Genomic DNA, 19,025 nt, shown 5'->3' on the forward strand with positions numbered 1-19,025 from the left:
GGAAGAAATTGATTTTTGGATAGAAAGAAATTTTAAAGTATGAATAAATTGTACTTATGTAGGATAAAAATTCAAAAGAGAAAAAATAAGTTATAAAAATAAATGTATTCTTATTATTTTCCAATTATAATAATTTGATAAGTTATATTAATTGAATAGATAACTATTATATTTATTAGTTATATTAATTGAAGAGAGAACATGCATTAATAATTTCCTTATTTATCTTTAAGCATTTAAAACATAAAATAAAACTAGTGGTCCATATTTATTTATCACATTTCTCACAGTAATCTCATTTCTCTCATGAACCATCCCATATATATATATAAGGTAAGGATCCTAAGAGAACCATTGGCAAATTGAGAACTTTAAGAACCATTTTGGACCACTAAAAACACCTTTAAAAAATTATAAAACAAAAAAAAAACGAAAATTTTTAAAAAGTAAAAACCAAAATTCTTATATTTCATTCCGGTTTCAAAAAAAAACCGAAATTTTTTTTCTTTTTAATTCGTATGATACCTATACACATGTGTATGCTTTCATTTAATCTCTAGTTACGTAATGTACACATATGTACATTATTATTTACCTTAAATTATACATATGTGTATAGGAAAAAACATGTGTGTACATATTATACATATACGTATAATAAAAAAACCGATTTTTTTTCTTTTTAATTGGTATTATACATATTCACATATGTATACTTTCATTTAATCTCTAGTTACGTCATGTATACACATGTACATTATTATTTACCTTAAAATATACATATGTATATAGGAAAAAAAATCTGTGTATATATATGTACATATTATACATATATGTATAATTTAGCTAAACCAAAAATTTTTTTTACGGTTTTTTTTAGAAACCGGGGTGATAAATAAGAACTTTGGGTTTATGATTTTTTTTTTATTTTTGGGTTTTTTTGTGGTTCAAAATGGTTCTCATAATTCTCAATTCCCACGAAGTTCTCACATAATCCTGATCCTATATATATATATATATATATATATAAATAATATATATAGGGGAGATTTCAATTAAGAACCCATTTGAGTTTTAAGAACTCGAAAGAATTTAGTGTAACGATTTTTTTTTTTCGAATTTTTTTTACACATGCGTAATATATGTAAGTTACGTACACGTAAACAAATTATACAATTTTTTACGCACCGAGTCGACTTTTTACACATGTGTAACGGACGTAAAAGTTAGTGTAACCACTTACATATTTATTCTCTCTCTTACTTTGACTTTTTTGCCGGATTTAATCTCAACCACATATTCCAATCCATTTAATTAAATGTGTGGCCTAGAATTGAAGTTCTTAAGTTCTTAACACTCAACATAGTTCTCAAAATATCCCTCTCTTATATATATCTATATATGTATATATATATAATCTATATGGTTATGTTAAAATAAAAATCTACTTAAGTTGTGAAAACTCTAGAAACCTATTCTCAACCACATGTTTTAATTAAAGAGTAAATCTTGTGGTCTACAATTAAAGTTAATAAAAAATGTAAAAGTAAGTATGATTTTTTCTTTCTTCTGAAAACATATATAAAAATTAGAAAAAAATTGTAAAAAAATAGCAAAACATTTTTTTTTAGTTTTTTGATCTTTTGTATTAAATGTAACAACATATATTACACGTGTAAAAAAAAACGATGTTACATAGGGTTTTCACGGGTTTTCACAACTCAAATGGGTTTTCATTCTATACTTCCCCTAAATCTGTAAATCTATTTACTTTCGAGTTGGGGGTCTCAACGGAAGCAATCTCTCTATCCTTAAGGATAGAGGTAAGGTTTGTCTACATCCCACCCTCCACAGAACCTACTTACTGATAGCTTAGCCTACTTGTGGGAAATACTGGGTACGATTGATTGATTGATTGATTGATGGATTTTTTTCGGTTTCATTTCGGTTCGAGTTCGTTTTTTGCTTCAATTGCTAAGTTTTTTTGGTTTTGTTCTAGCTCGGTTTCGTTTTTTTTTTGGTTCGTTTAGGTCGGTTATTTGGTTTTCGTTTGGTTCGAGTTCGTTTTCTGCTTCTTTTGGTCAGTTTTTTAGGGTTCGGCCCGTTTCGCTTTTTTTGGTTCATTTATATCGTTTTTTTTCGTTTCGATTCCGTTCGGGTTTATTTTTTCATTTCGTTTTGGTCGGTTTACTCGATTCGATTTCACTTTGGTTGGTTTGTTTTTTTGTCTTTTGGGTCAGTTTTTTCGGTTTCATTTCCGTTTGGCTTTGGTTTTTCTGTTTGGTTTTCGTCGGTTTCGATTTTGATTCTTTTAGTTTTTCATTTGTTTCGTTTTGGTCGGGCTAGGTACTCTTACCTAGACAAAAATATCATAACCAAACCAAAATGAAACCATCCAAAACGAAGTAAAAAATCAAAAGAAACCGAAAAACCGGACTAAAACGATGCAAAAACATCAAAACTGAACGGAAACGAAACCAGAAAAAACCAACCAAAACGAACTAATTTTCGAAACCAAACGAAACAGAGAAAAATGACTAGAACGAAACAAAAAAACCAAAACCGGGACGGGTCGAAACGGTCCGGGTTGTTAGTAGACTTGGTTGGATAGAAACGTCCCAGGAAGTCAGTGGGCCAGGTCTGGTTAAATCGAACGCAAACTGACCTTGGCGTCAAACCGAACACGAACAGACGTGGGGCGACAAATCAAATGCGAACCGACCCGGGGCGTTGACCCGAACACGACTCGATCCGGAGCACTGACCTGAAAGCGCTACACCTCGGAGCGTCGACCTGAATGCGAACATGCCCGAAATGTCAACTCAAACACGACCATGTCAGTCGACCGATTGAAGACTCCAACGAATTTACTTTAATTCCTTCACGTGATGGAAGGATTTGGAATTCCTTTATTTAAAGGAATTTGAAGGAATTGAATTCCAATTCCAATATTTTGTCAACCGAGCACACCAAAATGGAGTTAAGATTCCACTTCCAACGAAACGAACACGCCATGTCGTGGTATTTAAATTCCAAATTCCCTTGAATTTCCACGAACTCTGTGAAACGAACACACCCTGAGGGTTTACGATGACTGCATTAACGATGGTTTACCAAGGAATTTGACAAGTTACTAACAAGTCTTCTTCGGTGGTTTACAAGTCTTCCCCGGTGACCGACAAGTCTTCTCCAATGCCAACAAGTACTACTATTCCCTGGTCGTCAACTAGTGGTCTGTAGTTTCGGACGACCCATATCCAGACGACCTTCACAATGCGGCATGCCGGCACTTACACTTTTGGTTGGTTGGGATTTTCCTAAATGTAAGGCCAATATTTGTGACTTGCGATATCAAATTACGAAACCCATTATATATTTACGGTCAAGTTAATAATTTATATCGGCGAGAAAACCAGACACGAAACGAGACCTTCGGTGCATGCGTTTAGCTTCAACGAAGGAGATCTTCTAGAATGTTAATGTTTAGCTATAAATAGGGACTTTGTAGTTAGTTCTTGTGTGTGTTTTCCAAGGTGTAAATCACGCACCCAAGGGGAGCTCATCTTGGGTGGGGTCGGTTCTTAATGTATCAAATATTTAACCAACAACGAGATCGTTCCTTTATTTTATCTTTATACTATTTATGTTCAGTCGCTTGATTTACCACACCCGTCTCGAACGTTTATCAAGTGCAAAATCCGTTCACGCGTTAGATCCGGTCGTTTGAGACCTACAAGTGGTATCAGAGCGGGTCGAATCTTATGATTCAACTTTGCTCTTGATATTCGGGTTCTATTTCCCCGATTACCCGAACCGAGACATTAAAGACCCGTTGAAGTTTGAAATAAAGTTTGAAGATCTTGAAAATAAAGTTGGAAATAAAGTGGGAAATAAGCGTGTTTGAAGCTTCTCCTAGTAGATCCGGATGTTCGGGATCTACAAGTGCCAGATCCGGGTGTTTTGGGAACCGTTCCGCCATACGCCGAAAATCCGGCGACCCTACAGTCCTTCCCGGCGACGATTCCGAGGATGAAGATGTAAAAATCGAACTCTGATGTGTGTGAGCGTCGGTTATTTCTGATCGTGGCAATTGTTGGATAAAGATGTGACCGAGGGGTTTTGCCGGTAACTGCTGGCGGTAGTGGTGGTTGCTGCGTTTTTTCCGGCCGACATGTGGAAGAAAAGAAGAAGAGGTGGCGGCGGTGGTTATAATGGCGGTAGGAGTGGCTGTGGCTGGGGTGAAAGTGGCTGGGACTGGAGTGATGGCAGCGGAGCATGGCTAGTCACCGGAATTCGGTTTTCCGGCCATCTTGGTGACCTTGGTGATGTTGGATGTGGCCAGCGGTGGTGATAGTTACGGCGCTGGTGGCGGCGAAGGTAGGTATGGCGGAGGAGGTGAGAGAGATGGAGGCTATGGTAGCCGGAAAAGGGTTTCCGGTGGGTACGGGAGCTCCGACAGGTTTTTCGGTGGTCGCCATCGGTGGTAATGTTGGCGGCTGGTTAAGTATCTGCTAGGGTTTGTGACTTTCTGTTTATGGCAAGAAACTCACATTGGACTTCTACATGTTGGGCGAGCTGTGAAATGGAATTGGGCCTAGACCAGGTTCTTCTTAATTATTTTTGGGCCTGTTAATTGTAGATGGGTTGCCATCTTTTTCTTAGCCTGATTTATTTATGATGGGTTATTGGGCCGACATACTTCTTATGTTTATTCATTTTGGGCTGGTTCGTTTTGAACAATTTAATTCGCTTTTGGCTGATTATGTGGAATAGTTTTTGGGCCAAGACCAAACTGAAGAAAGTCAAAAATGTTCAGGTTTTTCGTCAATGGTGGACCGTGTTCAAAGCGTATTATTTCCATATAATTGTTCAAGGTGCTTAAAAGGGAAATAATAAGCTTTGCCATTTGATCGTTGTCTCCGGTATTTCGTTGAGCTCGTCTTAACCTATATTGCTTAAAGATCCGAGATGGATAAAGAAACAAGAACTCCTTCATGAATAAATTAGGTGGATCATACCTTGAGTGGGTGATTGAAGAAGCTCCGGTTTGTCGGGTTGATTTGTGAAAATGCAAGACAGGGATTCGACAAAGTTTTGATATCATAAGTCAAGGGGGTGATTGTAAGGCCAATATTTGTGACTTGCGATATCAAATTACGAAACCCATTATATGTCGGCGAGAAAACCGGACACGAACCAAAGCGGTAAAGGAGAATATCAAGCTTTGACCGTATCGTTTCCTTATTTTATTTCCATAGCATTCCCTATTATTAGCCTTGATATTTGTTAGCAGTCAATATATATAATCATCATTGTACTCATCAATTTACTGTTTGAAATAAGATACAAAAACATTCTGAACCATTTATTTTATGGTATCAGAGCGGGAGATCCGCTCAAACAAAACCCTTATCAAAAACCAGCAAACCTTTCACCATGGTCAGCGGCAATGGCAAGGGAGCAGAAACATCCGACTCCAAAACAATATTAAAGAACAAGCGGCCTTTGAATGATCAAGTAAAACACTTTGACTTCTGCGGTAAAGACGGCCATAGCCGTGACAGCTGTTTCAAACGAATAGGGTACCTGGAGTGGTGGCCGGGCAAAAGAAAGACCGAGAAGGGAAGAATTGAGGCTACCATCATTAAAAGTGAACAAAGTCCTTTACCAGGTTTAAATATTGAACAATATCAATAATTTTTAAACTTGTTATTACCTAAAGGTTCACCGGGAAAAGAGGGTACCCCTCCAACCACAAACATGGCAGGGAAACTCGATCAAGGTAACAAATGGGTTATTGACTTGGGTTGTCCGAACATACAACCCATAGATTCGATTGGTTTAATAATAACATTCGGGCTTCACATGAGATGCCAGTAACCATTCCTAACGGTGCTGTTATACCCGTTGAAGGAAAGGGGACTTGTACCTTACCTAATGGAACAACAATAGAATATGTCTTATATGTACCAAATTTTACTTGTAGCCTCCTGTCTATCAGTCGTTTGGCAAACGACCTACAAAGTGCCATAACTTTTTTTCTAGAATTTTGTGTCATGCAGCATTTGCGATCGAGAAAATTAATTGGAGCGGGCAAGTGTAAACAAGGGCTCTATTGGATGGAAATGGTCGGGAGCAAGAGAAAAGCGTTGGCGGTTACATGTGATGTATGGCACAAGCGACTTGGACATATTTCACAGAACAAACTTTCACGTTTGGATTTCATTCAGAATATTCCCTTTAAAACAAAGGTGTGCTTTGTGATTCTTGTGTTAAAGCTAAATTCACAAGATTGCCTTTTCCTACTAGTTCTATTAAAACGCATGATTGTTTTGAACTATTATATTATGATGAACTATTATATTATGATATTTGGGGAAGATATAGAACACCGTCACTCACTCGTGCAAGCTATTTCCTAACTATTGTTGACGATTATAGTCGATCTGTTTGTTTTTTTTTGAAACACAAATATGAGGCGGGTGATTGTTTAATTAGTTTTCACAAAATGATCAAGACAAATATGATAAGAACGTGAAGATAATTCGGTGTGATAATGGGGGTGATTTCACCTCAAACCGAATGATGGGGTTCTACACCGAACAAGGAATCTTGTTAGAAACAACATGCGCACATATACCACAACAAAATGGTGTTGTTGAGCGCAAACATCGTCACTTGTTAGAAACCGCAAGAGCCTTAAAGTTTGAGGCAAAACTACCTTCTAGTTTTTGGGGTGAGTGCATCCTCACAACCTCACACATCATAAATCGTCTCCCTTCCAAGGCCATAGACAACAAAGCCCGTACGAAATAGTTTGCAACCAAAAGCCTGACTATGAACATTTGAAGGTGTTTGGTTGTCTTGCTTACTATCGTAGCACCGAGACCGGCGGAGATAAATTTGAGGTGAGGGGTAGACCCGGGATATTTTTGGGTTACCCACGGGGAACAAAAGGGTACAAGATTTATGATATAGAAAATCACAAAATAATGGTGTCCAGGGACGTAAAATTCGTCGAGACTGTCTTCTCATTTGGCACATCAAAGATCCAGGGTGAAGTAAATGAACGGGGAATTTTCGAATTTTCCACCATGGTATTATGAAGATACAAGTAAAGTGCATGATCAAAATCTTCCCAGAACCAAGAAACAACCGTGACAGAACATATGGAAGCTTTGCATGGGCAAAATCCAAGTGAGGAGAACCCACCAATCAATGTGGACCATCATGAAACTTTGCATGGGGAACCCCCACCCATGCAAGGTGACATCACCCATGAAGAGCAAATAGTAGGTGTTGAACCACCTCCTATACACATGTCACCAACACCCATAGAGACCACAAATGAAAATAATGAGCCCATACAACCTCTAATGGAAAGAAGAAACAGATCACGCCCAGCACATCTTAATGACTATGAAGTCGAGCTCCCACCATCCATAGACCAAGCATCACCCGCTACCAATCAAGAGTCCTCAACGGTACATCCCATAGCCAACTTCATTTCTTATAAAAATTTAACTTACACACACAAAGCTTTCTTAGTGACCATCAGTTCTAATGATGAGCCCAAGAATTTTAAACATGCTATTCAGGATGAGAAGTGGATAGAGGCAATGAAGAAATAAATACAAGCCCTTGAGGCAAACAACATTTAGACACTTGAAGATTTACCAAAGGGAAAGCGGGCCATAAACTCAAAATGGGTCTATAAAATAAAATATAAACCAAATGGTGAGATCGAAAGGTACAAGGTGAGGCTAGTCGCAAAGGGTTTCACACAGATGGAGGGCGTTGATTATCATGACACTTTCGCCCCTGTAGCCAAATTGGTAACGGTTTGAACCCTTTTGGCAGTCGCGGTAAAACGGGATTGGATAATCCATCAACTTGATGTGAACAACGCTTTTCTTCATGGCGATCTACATGAAGAGGTCTATATGAAAATTCCACAAGGGTTTGAAAAAGGGAAAGAGAACAAGGTTTGCAGGCTTAGAAAATCACTCTATGGGCTAAAACAAGCATCGAGGAATTGGTACCAAAAATTCACTAAAGATCTACTCGAAATTGGGTTCATTCAATCACGTGCAGATCATTCCCTTTTCATATCCAGGTCCGAAAACTCATGCGTGGCAGCCCTCATCTACGTAGATGATGTTATCATCGTCGGAAATGACTCGAGAAGGATTAACGTAACTAAGATGTTTCTTAATAGCAAGTTTAGCATCAAAGACCTAGGAGCGCTTAAGTACTTCTTAGGAATCGAAGTCACCCGAACTTGAAAAGGCTTGGTTCTTAGTCAAAGAAAGTATGTGTTAGACATCTTGGAAGATAGCGGGATGATGGGATCTAGACCAAGTGCCTTTCCAACGGAACAAAACACAAAGCTTGGACAAGGTGATGAAGAAACACGAGTCAATGCTAGCCAATATCAAAGACTCGTAGGTAGGATCCTATACCTTCAAGCAACGAGGCCTGACATCACTTACTCAGTCAATATACTAAGCCAATTTGTTTCTGATCCTCGACAAAACCATTGGGATGCTGCAATTAGAGTTCTACGATACCTAAAATCCACACCGGGACAAGGTATCTTGCTCTCTAAAGGCGGTGGAACTAACCTGACAGCCTACACCAACTCCGACAGGCTCGGCTGTCCTGAAGCTAGAAGATCCAGAACTGGATACTTGTTGCTTCTCGATGGAGCACCAATATCATGGAAGTCGAAGAAACAGTCGGTGGTTTCACGTTCCTCTGCAGAAGCTGAATATCGTGCCATGGCAACTACCGTGAGTGAAATCTTGTGGTTAAGGTGGCTTTTAAAAGATTTGGGAGTTCAACAAAATTGTCCAACACAATTGCTTTGTGATAACTTAGCAGTCAAACACATTGCCAACAACCCGGTTTACCATGAATGTACGAAACATGTGGAAATGGATTGCTACTTAGTTAGAGAACGAGTTGAGTCAAAAGAGATTGAACCACTATACACTGACACGAAGATGCAAGTCGCTGATTTATTTACCAAGGCATTGGGCTCTCGACAATTACAACTACTACTTGTCAAATTGGGCATTTGTAACCTTCATGCTCCAACTTGAGGGGGAGTAAAGTCGAAAATCAAGCTTTGACAGTATCTTTTCCTTATTTTATTTCCATAGCATTCCCTATTATTAGCCTTGATATTTGTTAAGAGTCAATATATATAATCATCATTGTACTCATCAATTACTGTGTGAAATAAGATACAAAAACATTCCGAACCATTTATTTTATTCGGTGCATGCGTTTAGCTTCAACAGAGGAGATCTTCTAGAATGTTAATGTTTAGCTATAAATAGGGACTTTGTAGTTAGTTCTTGTGTGTTTTCCAAGGTGTAAATCACCCACCCAAGGGGAGCTCACCTTGGGTGGGGTCGGTTCTTGCTTAATGTATCAAATATTTAACCGACAATGAGATCGTTCCTTTATTTTATCTTTATACTATTTATGTTCGGTCGTTTGATTTACCACACCTGTCTCGAACGTTTATCAAGTGCTAAATCCGTTCGTGTGTTAGATCCGGTCATTTGGGACCTACACTAAAGACATCCATTTAAGAGCGTTGTGGATGCTCTACTTGTAATACAAGCAACGTTTCAGTTTTTGGGTCTGCAAATCTAATAGAAAATCGTATTTCAGCTTGAGAGATACATTAAGAATTAACTAACATAATGGCTTTTGATATTCGACATTTTAAGTAATTCTATAAATCATGAATCCACCGTTGAAAAAGACCTTGGATTTTTTTCTTCGCTCTGAATTAGTGAACATGTTTCTAAGAACTACCCATTAAAACACCCCCATTAACCATTAAGATGTGTATGTTTAGTTAACTAAACACATTCTAGCCTCTTAATGGAATCATTAAGAAGCTGCCAAACAACCACTTAATCGCTCCTACCACCCACATCCATCTTTTTTAATTGATCATCCGCTTGATTAACACCCTTCTCGCATAAACTAAAAGAGGTCTGGTCCTTCCCCATGCACATGGCGTTTCCATACGAGCCAAATCCGGTTTCCTTCTTTCTAGGGGTGTTAACGAACTGATCCAAGACCGAGCTTGACCTTGAGCTTAGCTCATTTCACTTACGGAGAACTAGAGCTAAAGCTCGACTTGTTTCAAGCTCTATTTCTAAAGCTCGAGCTTGGCTTGAGAGTGTTTTTTTTCAAACTCAAGCTCACCTTTTATTATTTTATTAATCGATTTATAGCTTTTTATTTAAACTTTATAGTTATAAATTTTCATATAACATAATATGTATTATATAATTATTTAAGTACTTTTATCAAAATTATAAATTTATAAATATACTAATATTTAGACAAATATAAAATGAAAATTACATAAATTATAGGCTCGTTTAGGCTCACAAGCCGGTTCGAGTTCAATAAGTGAAGCTCGAACTTGGTTTTGTTTAGTAAAAAGTTTATTTTTAGGCATGGGCTCGGGCTCTAGCTCGTTTAAGCTAAGGTTGAGTTAAGCTTTATGTGAGCCGATCATGAGCAGCTTGCAAGTTATTCTCCTGGTAGAACAACATTCTGGCCCAACATTCGTTTGTGTTGAGATGTTTGTGTCCCAATTCTCATCACCCCGAATGTGAATCAAGTATCCAGCTTATTCTCCAAAGCTGTTCGTGCAACATCAACATTCCCTTCAAACCGGTGCAACATCAACATTCCCATCAACGGCCCGTAACAGTCACAGCCGCCGGCAAATACAACAGAATTTTGTTGTGTGTGCGTTGCCAACCAAAAAATGAAAACCAAGTTCAGAAAACTTTTGTGTTGTTTGGGAATGTGAAGTCTCATTTGCAGAATAACATTTTACATATTCTTCCTTTTAAAGTGTTTTATAATGATTTTCATTGATTTAGTATTTTTTTGATTAGAGGTTTGAACTTCCAGGCATAAATATGAAGGTTTGGAACATTGATTATGTAGCATGTAGGATGATTGGATTAATAAGGATAGAATAATAATGTATAAATGTCTTTGTATTCTGACTTGGACCGAATGTGATCATCAGCTGAGAATTGGGCTTCTTCGGATTATATAGAACTGTGGGCCAGTAGTCGCAATGTGACCCATGTTTTTAGACCATAGTTTGAGTAGCTTGTGAGTTGCGAGCAGCTTGGCTCGTTTGTATCCATAGCGCAGGGGCAGACCTACTTTTATGGTACGGGGTCAGTTGTCCCCTATGAAAAAAATAATAATTAATACTATTATAGTTTTAAAATCCTGACTGAATCCTGTGAAATTTTGACACCGACCCTTATTTAATTTCAAAATTCGATGGGTAATGAAAGAAAGATAGAAGAAAGAAGATAGCATGTGGTATTTGAACGTTATGGAAGAAAGATGACAATGTTGAGTGTCGAACGTGGATGCCTTATTTCTTTTTTAGTTATCGGGCTTTTTAAGGTTTACTTTGTGGCATTTGTTTTTTTTTTTTTCCAAAAAAAATATATATATAAAAGTCCCTGACAATAGCTTATTGTTTACCTTTACTTAATTTCACTTAGAAAATTCCCATTCACAATCGAACTAAATTTAATCTTTATTATAAAACTAAATTTTCTTTCTTTTACTTACTTCAATTAAACCAAAATTTTCACACATATTAGCTACACAACCTTCATTATTTTTTTAAAAAGTAAATATAAATATTGTTGTTTTCTTTTATTAAAAGTGACTAGAAATATAAAAAAAATAATGTTATTTTTAAAATTAAAAAAAAATTATTTAAAAACATTTAAAAAAATTATATTCATTTAAAATACTACTGATTAATATTTATTTATATTAAAAAAATAGTTTTTTAATTAACAAACTCTGTTTTTCATAAAATTTATACCCGTATGTTCATAAAAATATTACACTAAGACTGTGTTTTTAATTTTTTTTTAAAAACTTAACTATTAAAAGTTGTTAGAAAAAAATCAGTATTAGAGTTAAAATTAATTAGTTTGAAAAAAAAAAGAAAGAGAAATTAAAAAGAAAACCATACACTTGTTGACATGTGGTATCGAAAGTGATTGAGAATGGTTTGCAATCTAATTTGCGCTAACGATTCGTTTGCTTCATTTTCATTGTTTTTATTTTTTTAATTTTATATTTAAATAGTGAAACAACTCAATCAAGGTTTACTAATGGGAGTGTTCTTATCATTTTTTCTATTTATTAGATTATATGATTTTTTATAACTTAATTCAATACACAAAAAAAAAAACCTTAAAACATAAATTGATCACAGTACATGTCTATTTTAGAGTTAGAACCGGTTACTCATTAATCGAATATATATTTATCTCATCAGTAGTTAAACAATAATTGTTTGTTATTACCATGCTCGTATGCGTTTTGTAACCAGATGCTGTCGGGTTCGTTAAAGTGTCTATTACTCGTTTTATTTCTCTGCGCATATATTACTTAATTGGATTAATTTTATTTGACATATTTATTGAACCAAGTTGTTAACTGATCATCATGGGAACCATAAAAAAATCGTTTAGAAGCAAAGATAGAGAATCTTAGTGAGCATGTGGTATTCAAAGACAAAAAGATCAATAATACATGACTTAATAAAACAAATGCATATAAAACTAATCAAAGGGTACATCAACGTGCATCTTAATAGTGATATAGAGAATCATACATAGAGCGAGTTACAAATGCATATAAACTAATCAAAGGGTACATCAACGCGTATCTTAATAGTGATATTGAGAATCATACATAGAGCATCTTAATAGTGATATTGAGAATCATACATAGAGCATCTTAATAGAATGTAACCTTACTTTTGTAGTGTAAAGGATATGTTTCTTGGGCTTAAATAGATAATGAGAATCATACATAGAGCGAAACATATCCACCATAAGAGGAAATTGCATTACTGCAAACACAATGACCGGTATTGAAGCAAATAAAGCAATAAGGACCGGTACCCATTTCAACCTATTGTCGTATAGCACAAAGAAACTAACACTAAAAGTCACCATCATTGCTGCTACGGAGATGAAAAGTGTTAGGACGCCTATCATCAACTTTCTAGGTAATGAATACATGAAATCACGTTGATCATGAGGAGATGTGAGGATAGACAAGAACACTAAGAGTGAGGTTGAGGAAGAGAACAAAGAAATGGCGTCTGCGATAACAAACACTAAGAAGGTACGATCATGAATGAAAACAGGGATACCAAACTCTTGGTTGTAGCCACCTGGAACCGTAAAAGCAACAGCAAACGCAATGGTGACGATAAGGGTGGCAACGACCATACAGTCTTTCATCCATTTCAATCCTCTAGAAAGGAGATCTTCATTTTCTTTGGAGAATAACTCGTATGGTGTTTGACCATCGTGGTTCCTCGCTTCCCTCATATAAGGTGGCATCATCTTCTCAACTTCCTACAACATTCACATACATAACTATTATAATTTTTATTAATTCAAACGAGTTAGATTTAAGATAAATGTGTGCTTCATGGACAATTAATATCACTAATACATGCAGTAATTCCCCTAGCTAGGTGAAAATTCTGAAAGGTTAAACTAATAAGTAAAGACAAAGTAACTTGTTTGTGTACTTTAACACTACATAGCACTACAACAATTAAACTATACATAAACTAGTGTGTTGCCCGGCGCATTGTGTTGGGCAGGTTGGTAAACCATGGGCGGTGGTAAAACCCAAGCATTGAGTATGTAAGTCGACGCGAATTTGATCGGTTTCGGTTACGTGCATTGTGCCGGAACTAAAACCATAAATAAAACAAAAAAAATTAGAAAAATCGAGGTGGACCATTGGGGCAGCGTTAGTCAGTAAAACTCGAAAGTTGGAAAAACCCAACTATTGATCCCTTGCGTTGAGCTGGTCGGTCTACGAAAATTCGGTTGGTTGTCGTCATGTTACTGGAACTAAAACAAAACATGATGAGTTTATGCGAATTTTGTTGGTTTTTGTCACATTCGTTAGGATACCATAACCAAAACATTATCCTTCCCCAAATTAATAACCATAGAATAAAAAAAAGGTCTTCTTCCCAATTCATGACCATTTTCATCAACCGCTATCAAATGTTGAAACTTGAAAGACAAAAGTAATCACACATACTAAAATATCTAAAATAAAAAATCCAAAGGTAGGAGAGACCCTCGAACTTGGGAAAAATCAAATCCACCCACATCTACCAAGGTTTACACAATAACCATTCAGCTAAATGCATCATTATTTTCAAAGCATTAAACTATTACTAAAACAGATTTACACTATATTGTGACACTAAACTTCTTAAATATACTAATTAGATAATAGCTATTTTTAATGCAATGGATCGCCATTGTCACATTTCCAGATAGCTCTTTTAGGGTATAGCTGGAGTGACATACACAAGACGTAAATGAGCCGAGCCACTTGTGAGCTACTTCAGATCGAGTCGTTAAAAGATCAAATTGAGTTGAGCTCAAACATGCTCGTGCCCAAGCTTCAAATGTCGATATTTTCTATGATAGCAAGGCTAAACCGGAAAATTATTTATACAATTTTTGTTAATTCATTAAATATATATTAATATAATATTTACCATTATAGAAAATGGTTCAAATAAGAATAAAGAGTTTCTAAGAATGGTAAGAACCAATAGATTTTTGACATTTAGCATTAAAACCTATGATAAAAAAATAATTCTAGGAAACTATATCGGTTATAATGGTGAAAGAGTAATTCTAGGAAACTATGTCGGTTATAATGTTGATTAACATGATCAAATGGCTATGATTTATTCTTAGTCTTCCTAGGAAACTACTTTTTTTTACTATAACCCTCCCCTACCATTATATGCAAAATTATAATAAAACAATTTAATAAAATATATATTGTGTTATATAAAAATTATTATATAATTAAAATATATCTAAATAAAAGAATAAATACTTAGACCCTTCGCTGTGGGCTTCAACGGGGCGATAAGGGGGGAGATTATAATGGTGCAAAAGGGGGCAACAAACCACAACGGGATATTATGGAGAGAGACAACAAACCTACGTGACGATAATGTGATTGTGATGTGGCACTGGCCCCTCCATAGTGGACAGTCTTAATAAGTGATAAATGAGTAGAGCTGTGCTCTAACAAATTACTTCGAGCCGCCTCAAGTTAATCGAGTACTTAATTTATAGAGTAAGCAATTACTTAGAAAGTATAGGGATATTAAAAGCTATACCTTGAACCACAGTAATTCTCGTTGCATTAGCAAAGATGCCCCAGATGTCTTAGCTGCCATCTCCTTTGAACTCTTCCCAACTAAATGAAGCATATTGTTGCCTGACTTGTCTATAGACAGGCATATATCGTTATTCGACCCGCCTATCTCATACAATAAGTTATAGATACCTTGATGACGATGCATAACCGCTACATGAAATAAAGTGAGCCCATCCTCACTTTCAAACAGCATAAGATCAGGGTAGCTTCTCAGCAACTCAACTATAAATCTGGTGTTGCCTGTTTTTGCAGCAACAAGTAATATTCTTGAAGATTCTATTATTGATTCATTAGCAGCGAAAGTAGGAGGCCTATCGAGCATATCCTCAATTTCATCGAAGCTCATTGTTTGGGTAGCATGTCCCCAAATGATTTTTAGTAATTTCAGCGCATCATTATCATCTTCAGCATTAGGATGTACTTTACTACGAAAAAACCTGAAAGCTGAAACTAACTACCATATAAGAGACGTCTATCTATCTATCTATATATATTACGAATACTTACATGCTTCTTTGATTCTCGTGAACAAATTCTTCTCTACTTCATTAATTGCATCAGGCTTCCGAGATAAAATTTCAAGAATAGACATATTACCAGCAAGTTTAGGATGGTCCTCCAAAATTTGGAGTGCAACATCTATAGAAGATATTTGACAATCACTTTAGTATTCAACTTAGGGTTCGAATCATTACTCCATTTTAAGTGAAACTGTTGTGATCATGTGCAAAATAATTAACACAAAAATTACTTACCAAAGAAATCACGCTCCACACAATGCAGGAGTGTCAAATTCCTATCATCATTTGTCCAATGATCACCTCTCATCCTCTGAGATTTCTCGTATAAATACTTCACTATGTTGTTTGTCCCCGTAATAGCAGCGATGGTCAGTGGTAAATATGCAGTACCACGGATGTCCGGGAGTCTGCGATTTTTTTCCATCATAATCATAGCCATTTTCGTGTTTCCTCCTGCAGATGCTATCCAAAAGGCAGTATTCCAATATTTGTTTTGAATTTCCAACTCCTCCACCGTCATCATATTTACTAGATTCTTCACAAAATTTAAGGTAATCTTGGTCTCTTCTGCTGTCACTGCCACATGAAGTGCTGTTCCAAGATTCCTACTGAGACCAACACTTATCAAATCTCGGCGTTTGTTGAGTATACTATTTGCGGTTTCCCAATCACCAATAATGGATGCCTCATATAATGGAACAACCAAGTTTGAGTAGTCTACTCTATTTCCTTCAAATTAATAGTGAAATAATATTGTTGTTTACTACCTTTGATAGTCATGAACACATATAATATGCTAGAAGTAGATATATTACCAAATAGATATGGAAGAGAGTCATTTTGGGTATAAGGAATTTCAGTTAAATTCTCCGTCTCAATGCTTCTCTGACTCCTCCCGTCGATTTCTTCTAAGCTTAGATGATCTCTGGCTATTTCTTTTCCAGTCAATGGATCCATCTCTATTGCTAGCTAAACTTTATTGCCTGTAAAATCACATGAATATAAATAGTAATGGTGGCTCAAAAGAGGGTTGTAAAAACTTTAACAACTAATATGAATCAAATCAAATCAAACATATCCGGTATTTCCCACCAAATAGCCTAGACTATCATAAGTAGGGTCTAGGGAGTGTGGGATGTAGGCATACCTTACCTCTATCCCTAAAGATAAAGAAGTTACTTCCGGCGAGACCTCCAACTCAAAAGTAAATAGATATACAGATAATATATATATATATATACACACACAATCAACTTCAGTACTATGATATTAGTCTGTTTAATTCAACATTTCACTATAGGTAAACTAAAAACACAACACACGGTAGAATTTAGTAAATAATAATAAGTAGAAAATAATAATTCTAAAAGTAGAATTAATAGTAAGAACGATAGTAATACTAACAACAACCACAACACCCACCACAATAGCAATAGCAATAGCAAAAGGGATAGTAATAATAATAGCCCGTCATTCCAAAGGTTTTTAACCTTAATTCTACGTCTTCAAGAACTCATATCCTCAACCATGTCCTCAGAGAGGTGCAACTCTATCAAATCACGCCCAATCCTCTCATCCCAAGTCAATTTGGGTCTACCTCTACCCCTCCTCCCATCTATAATAAGGCTTTCCACTGATCTAACGGGAGCCGTTGTCTGTCTCCTTTTTACATGTCCATGCCATCTCAATCTGCATTCCCTTATCTTATCTGATATAGTAGCCACCCCCAGTCTTTCCCGAAAAGCGTCGTTTCTTATTCGGTCTAACATTATGTGTCCACACATCCACCTTAGCATCCTCATCTCTGCTACCTCCAACTTGCGCATGTGTGTCTTCTTGATGGCCCAACAATCTGTTCCGTATAGCATCGCATGTTAATCGCAAGTCTATAAAATTTTCCCTTTAACAACCCTATAACAACTAATATGAATCACATAATCAAATAAATGGGTATTAAATTTGGGTAAGAATTATTATTATTAAAATATAAGGTATGAGAGAAAAAAGATATTTTTAATGATGCGTAATGATTGTTGTAATGTAAACTTTTGTTACACCTATCCAAAGAGTCAATTATGTGTGGAAAAAAGTATTGTAAAACTTTTTTTTCCTTACATGCAACACATTACATATATGTAAAATAAATTAAAAAAAAATGGTTACATTGAATTATTTTAAGTTCTTAAAACTCAAATTGGTTCTCAAATTAAATCTTAGTGTGTAACATATAATATTGAAAGATTTGCTACAAGCGTGACATCAAAATTCTTGTGTGTAACATATAATATTGAAAGTCTAAAAACCAAACATGCTATACTATTCTTGTCTTCGTTTATAGTTACGCAACCTATTTTCGGTCTAATTCGGTGTGATCAAAACCCGTAGATCCAATTAAAGCACATACCAAACTATATATGCTTTAAGATAAACGTTAAACCCATCGGATGTGCAGTTAGAGATGTTGCATGTTTTGCATATGCTTGAAAAATAGGGAGGAAAGAAAAAGAATAATTCTTGAATAAAAAAATGTTTATTATTCGGTTACACCAAAACCATGATATTGTTCTATGAAAGCGGGCGGGCTTCATCTATACCAGTTGCCACGGACGAGCCACATGTTAAAAATCAAGAATAATCAGACTCGTACAATTTACATATGCTTGAATATAAAAAGGTTATTATTACTTATGAACCATACATGAACCAAAACTAACTCGATTCAGATTTCTACAATACCTAAACCATACATGCATTTATCGACATCAGTATGTGTAAACAATGTCATTAGCGTAACCGATGTCCGAACGCGTGTAACCGGTGGTGAAAATCAAGATGCAAAACTGAAATATACGTTAATTTCAAATTAATCATCTTTTAAACCAACTCTTTTTGACCTGAATCCCGCTCCGACCCAACAATGTTCTGACCTAAACCTATTATGACTTGACCCCTTTCGACTCGAGCACGTACATGCCCTATCCAAACCAAATTAACCCTTTTTGTATCGTCCCGTTCTGACCCTTATCCGGTCTTACACATGACCAGAGGTCGCCCGATCCGACATGTTGTCAGTCATAACTAGTAATCACGTAACATGTTAACTTCTTATAATTATAAAATATAAAAATACTATACTCAAATTAAAGAGAATAAAATACTTATTTTTAAGGTGTATTTAAAAAAAATTAACAT

At 35.9% G+C, this 19,025-nt stretch overlaps 1 protein-coding gene and 1 pseudogene across 1 annotated transcript; one reads left to right on the plus strand and one right to left on the minus strand.

The window, feature by feature from the left end:
• Nucleotides 1-8,345: 8,345 nt before the first annotated feature.
• On the plus strand, nt 8,346-9,104 carry LOC143613248 (secreted RxLR effector protein 161 pseudogene; annotated as a pseudogene).
• Nucleotides 9,105-12,807: 3,703 nt separating this feature from the next.
• LOC143613249 (uncharacterized) lies at nt 12,808-16,790 on the minus strand. Its single transcript, XM_077087009.1, has 5 exons — nt 16,649-16,790; nt 16,068-16,562; nt 15,820-15,951; nt 15,272-15,756; nt 12,808-13,457 (listed from the first exon to the last, which is right to left on the minus strand). Exons 1-5 carry the CDS (start codon nt 16,788-16,790, stop codon nt 12,813-12,815), a joined length of 1,899 nt encoding a protein of 632 aa, XP_076943124.1. The 3' UTR covers nt 12,808-12,812.
• Between the last annotated feature and the right edge of the window lie 2,235 nt (nt 16,791-19,025).

Source organism: Bidens hawaiensis, unplaced genomic scaffold, assembly GCF_021521415.1.
Source record: "Bidens hawaiensis isolate Kalapana, Puna unplaced genomic scaffold, B.hawaiensis_p1.1 tig00036887_1, whole genome shotgun sequence".
Classification (NCBI taxonomy): domain Eukaryota; kingdom Viridiplantae; phylum Streptophyta; class Magnoliopsida; order Asterales; family Asteraceae; genus Bidens; species Bidens hawaiensis.

Coding starts and splice junctions, on each gene's coding strand:
- LOC143613249 (XM_077087009.1), bottom strand. CDS start 16,790: ATGGATCCATTGACTGGAAAAGAAATAGCCAGAGATCATCTAAGCTTA. Junction 15,952..16,067: donor TGTGGAGCGTGATTTCTTTG/GTAAGTAATTTT, acceptor TATCTTCTATAG/ATGTTGCACTCCAAATTTTG. Junction 15,757..15,819: donor CACGAGAATCAAAGAAGCAT/GTAAGTATTCGT, acceptor AGTTAGTTTCAG/CTTTCAGGTTTTTTCGTAGT.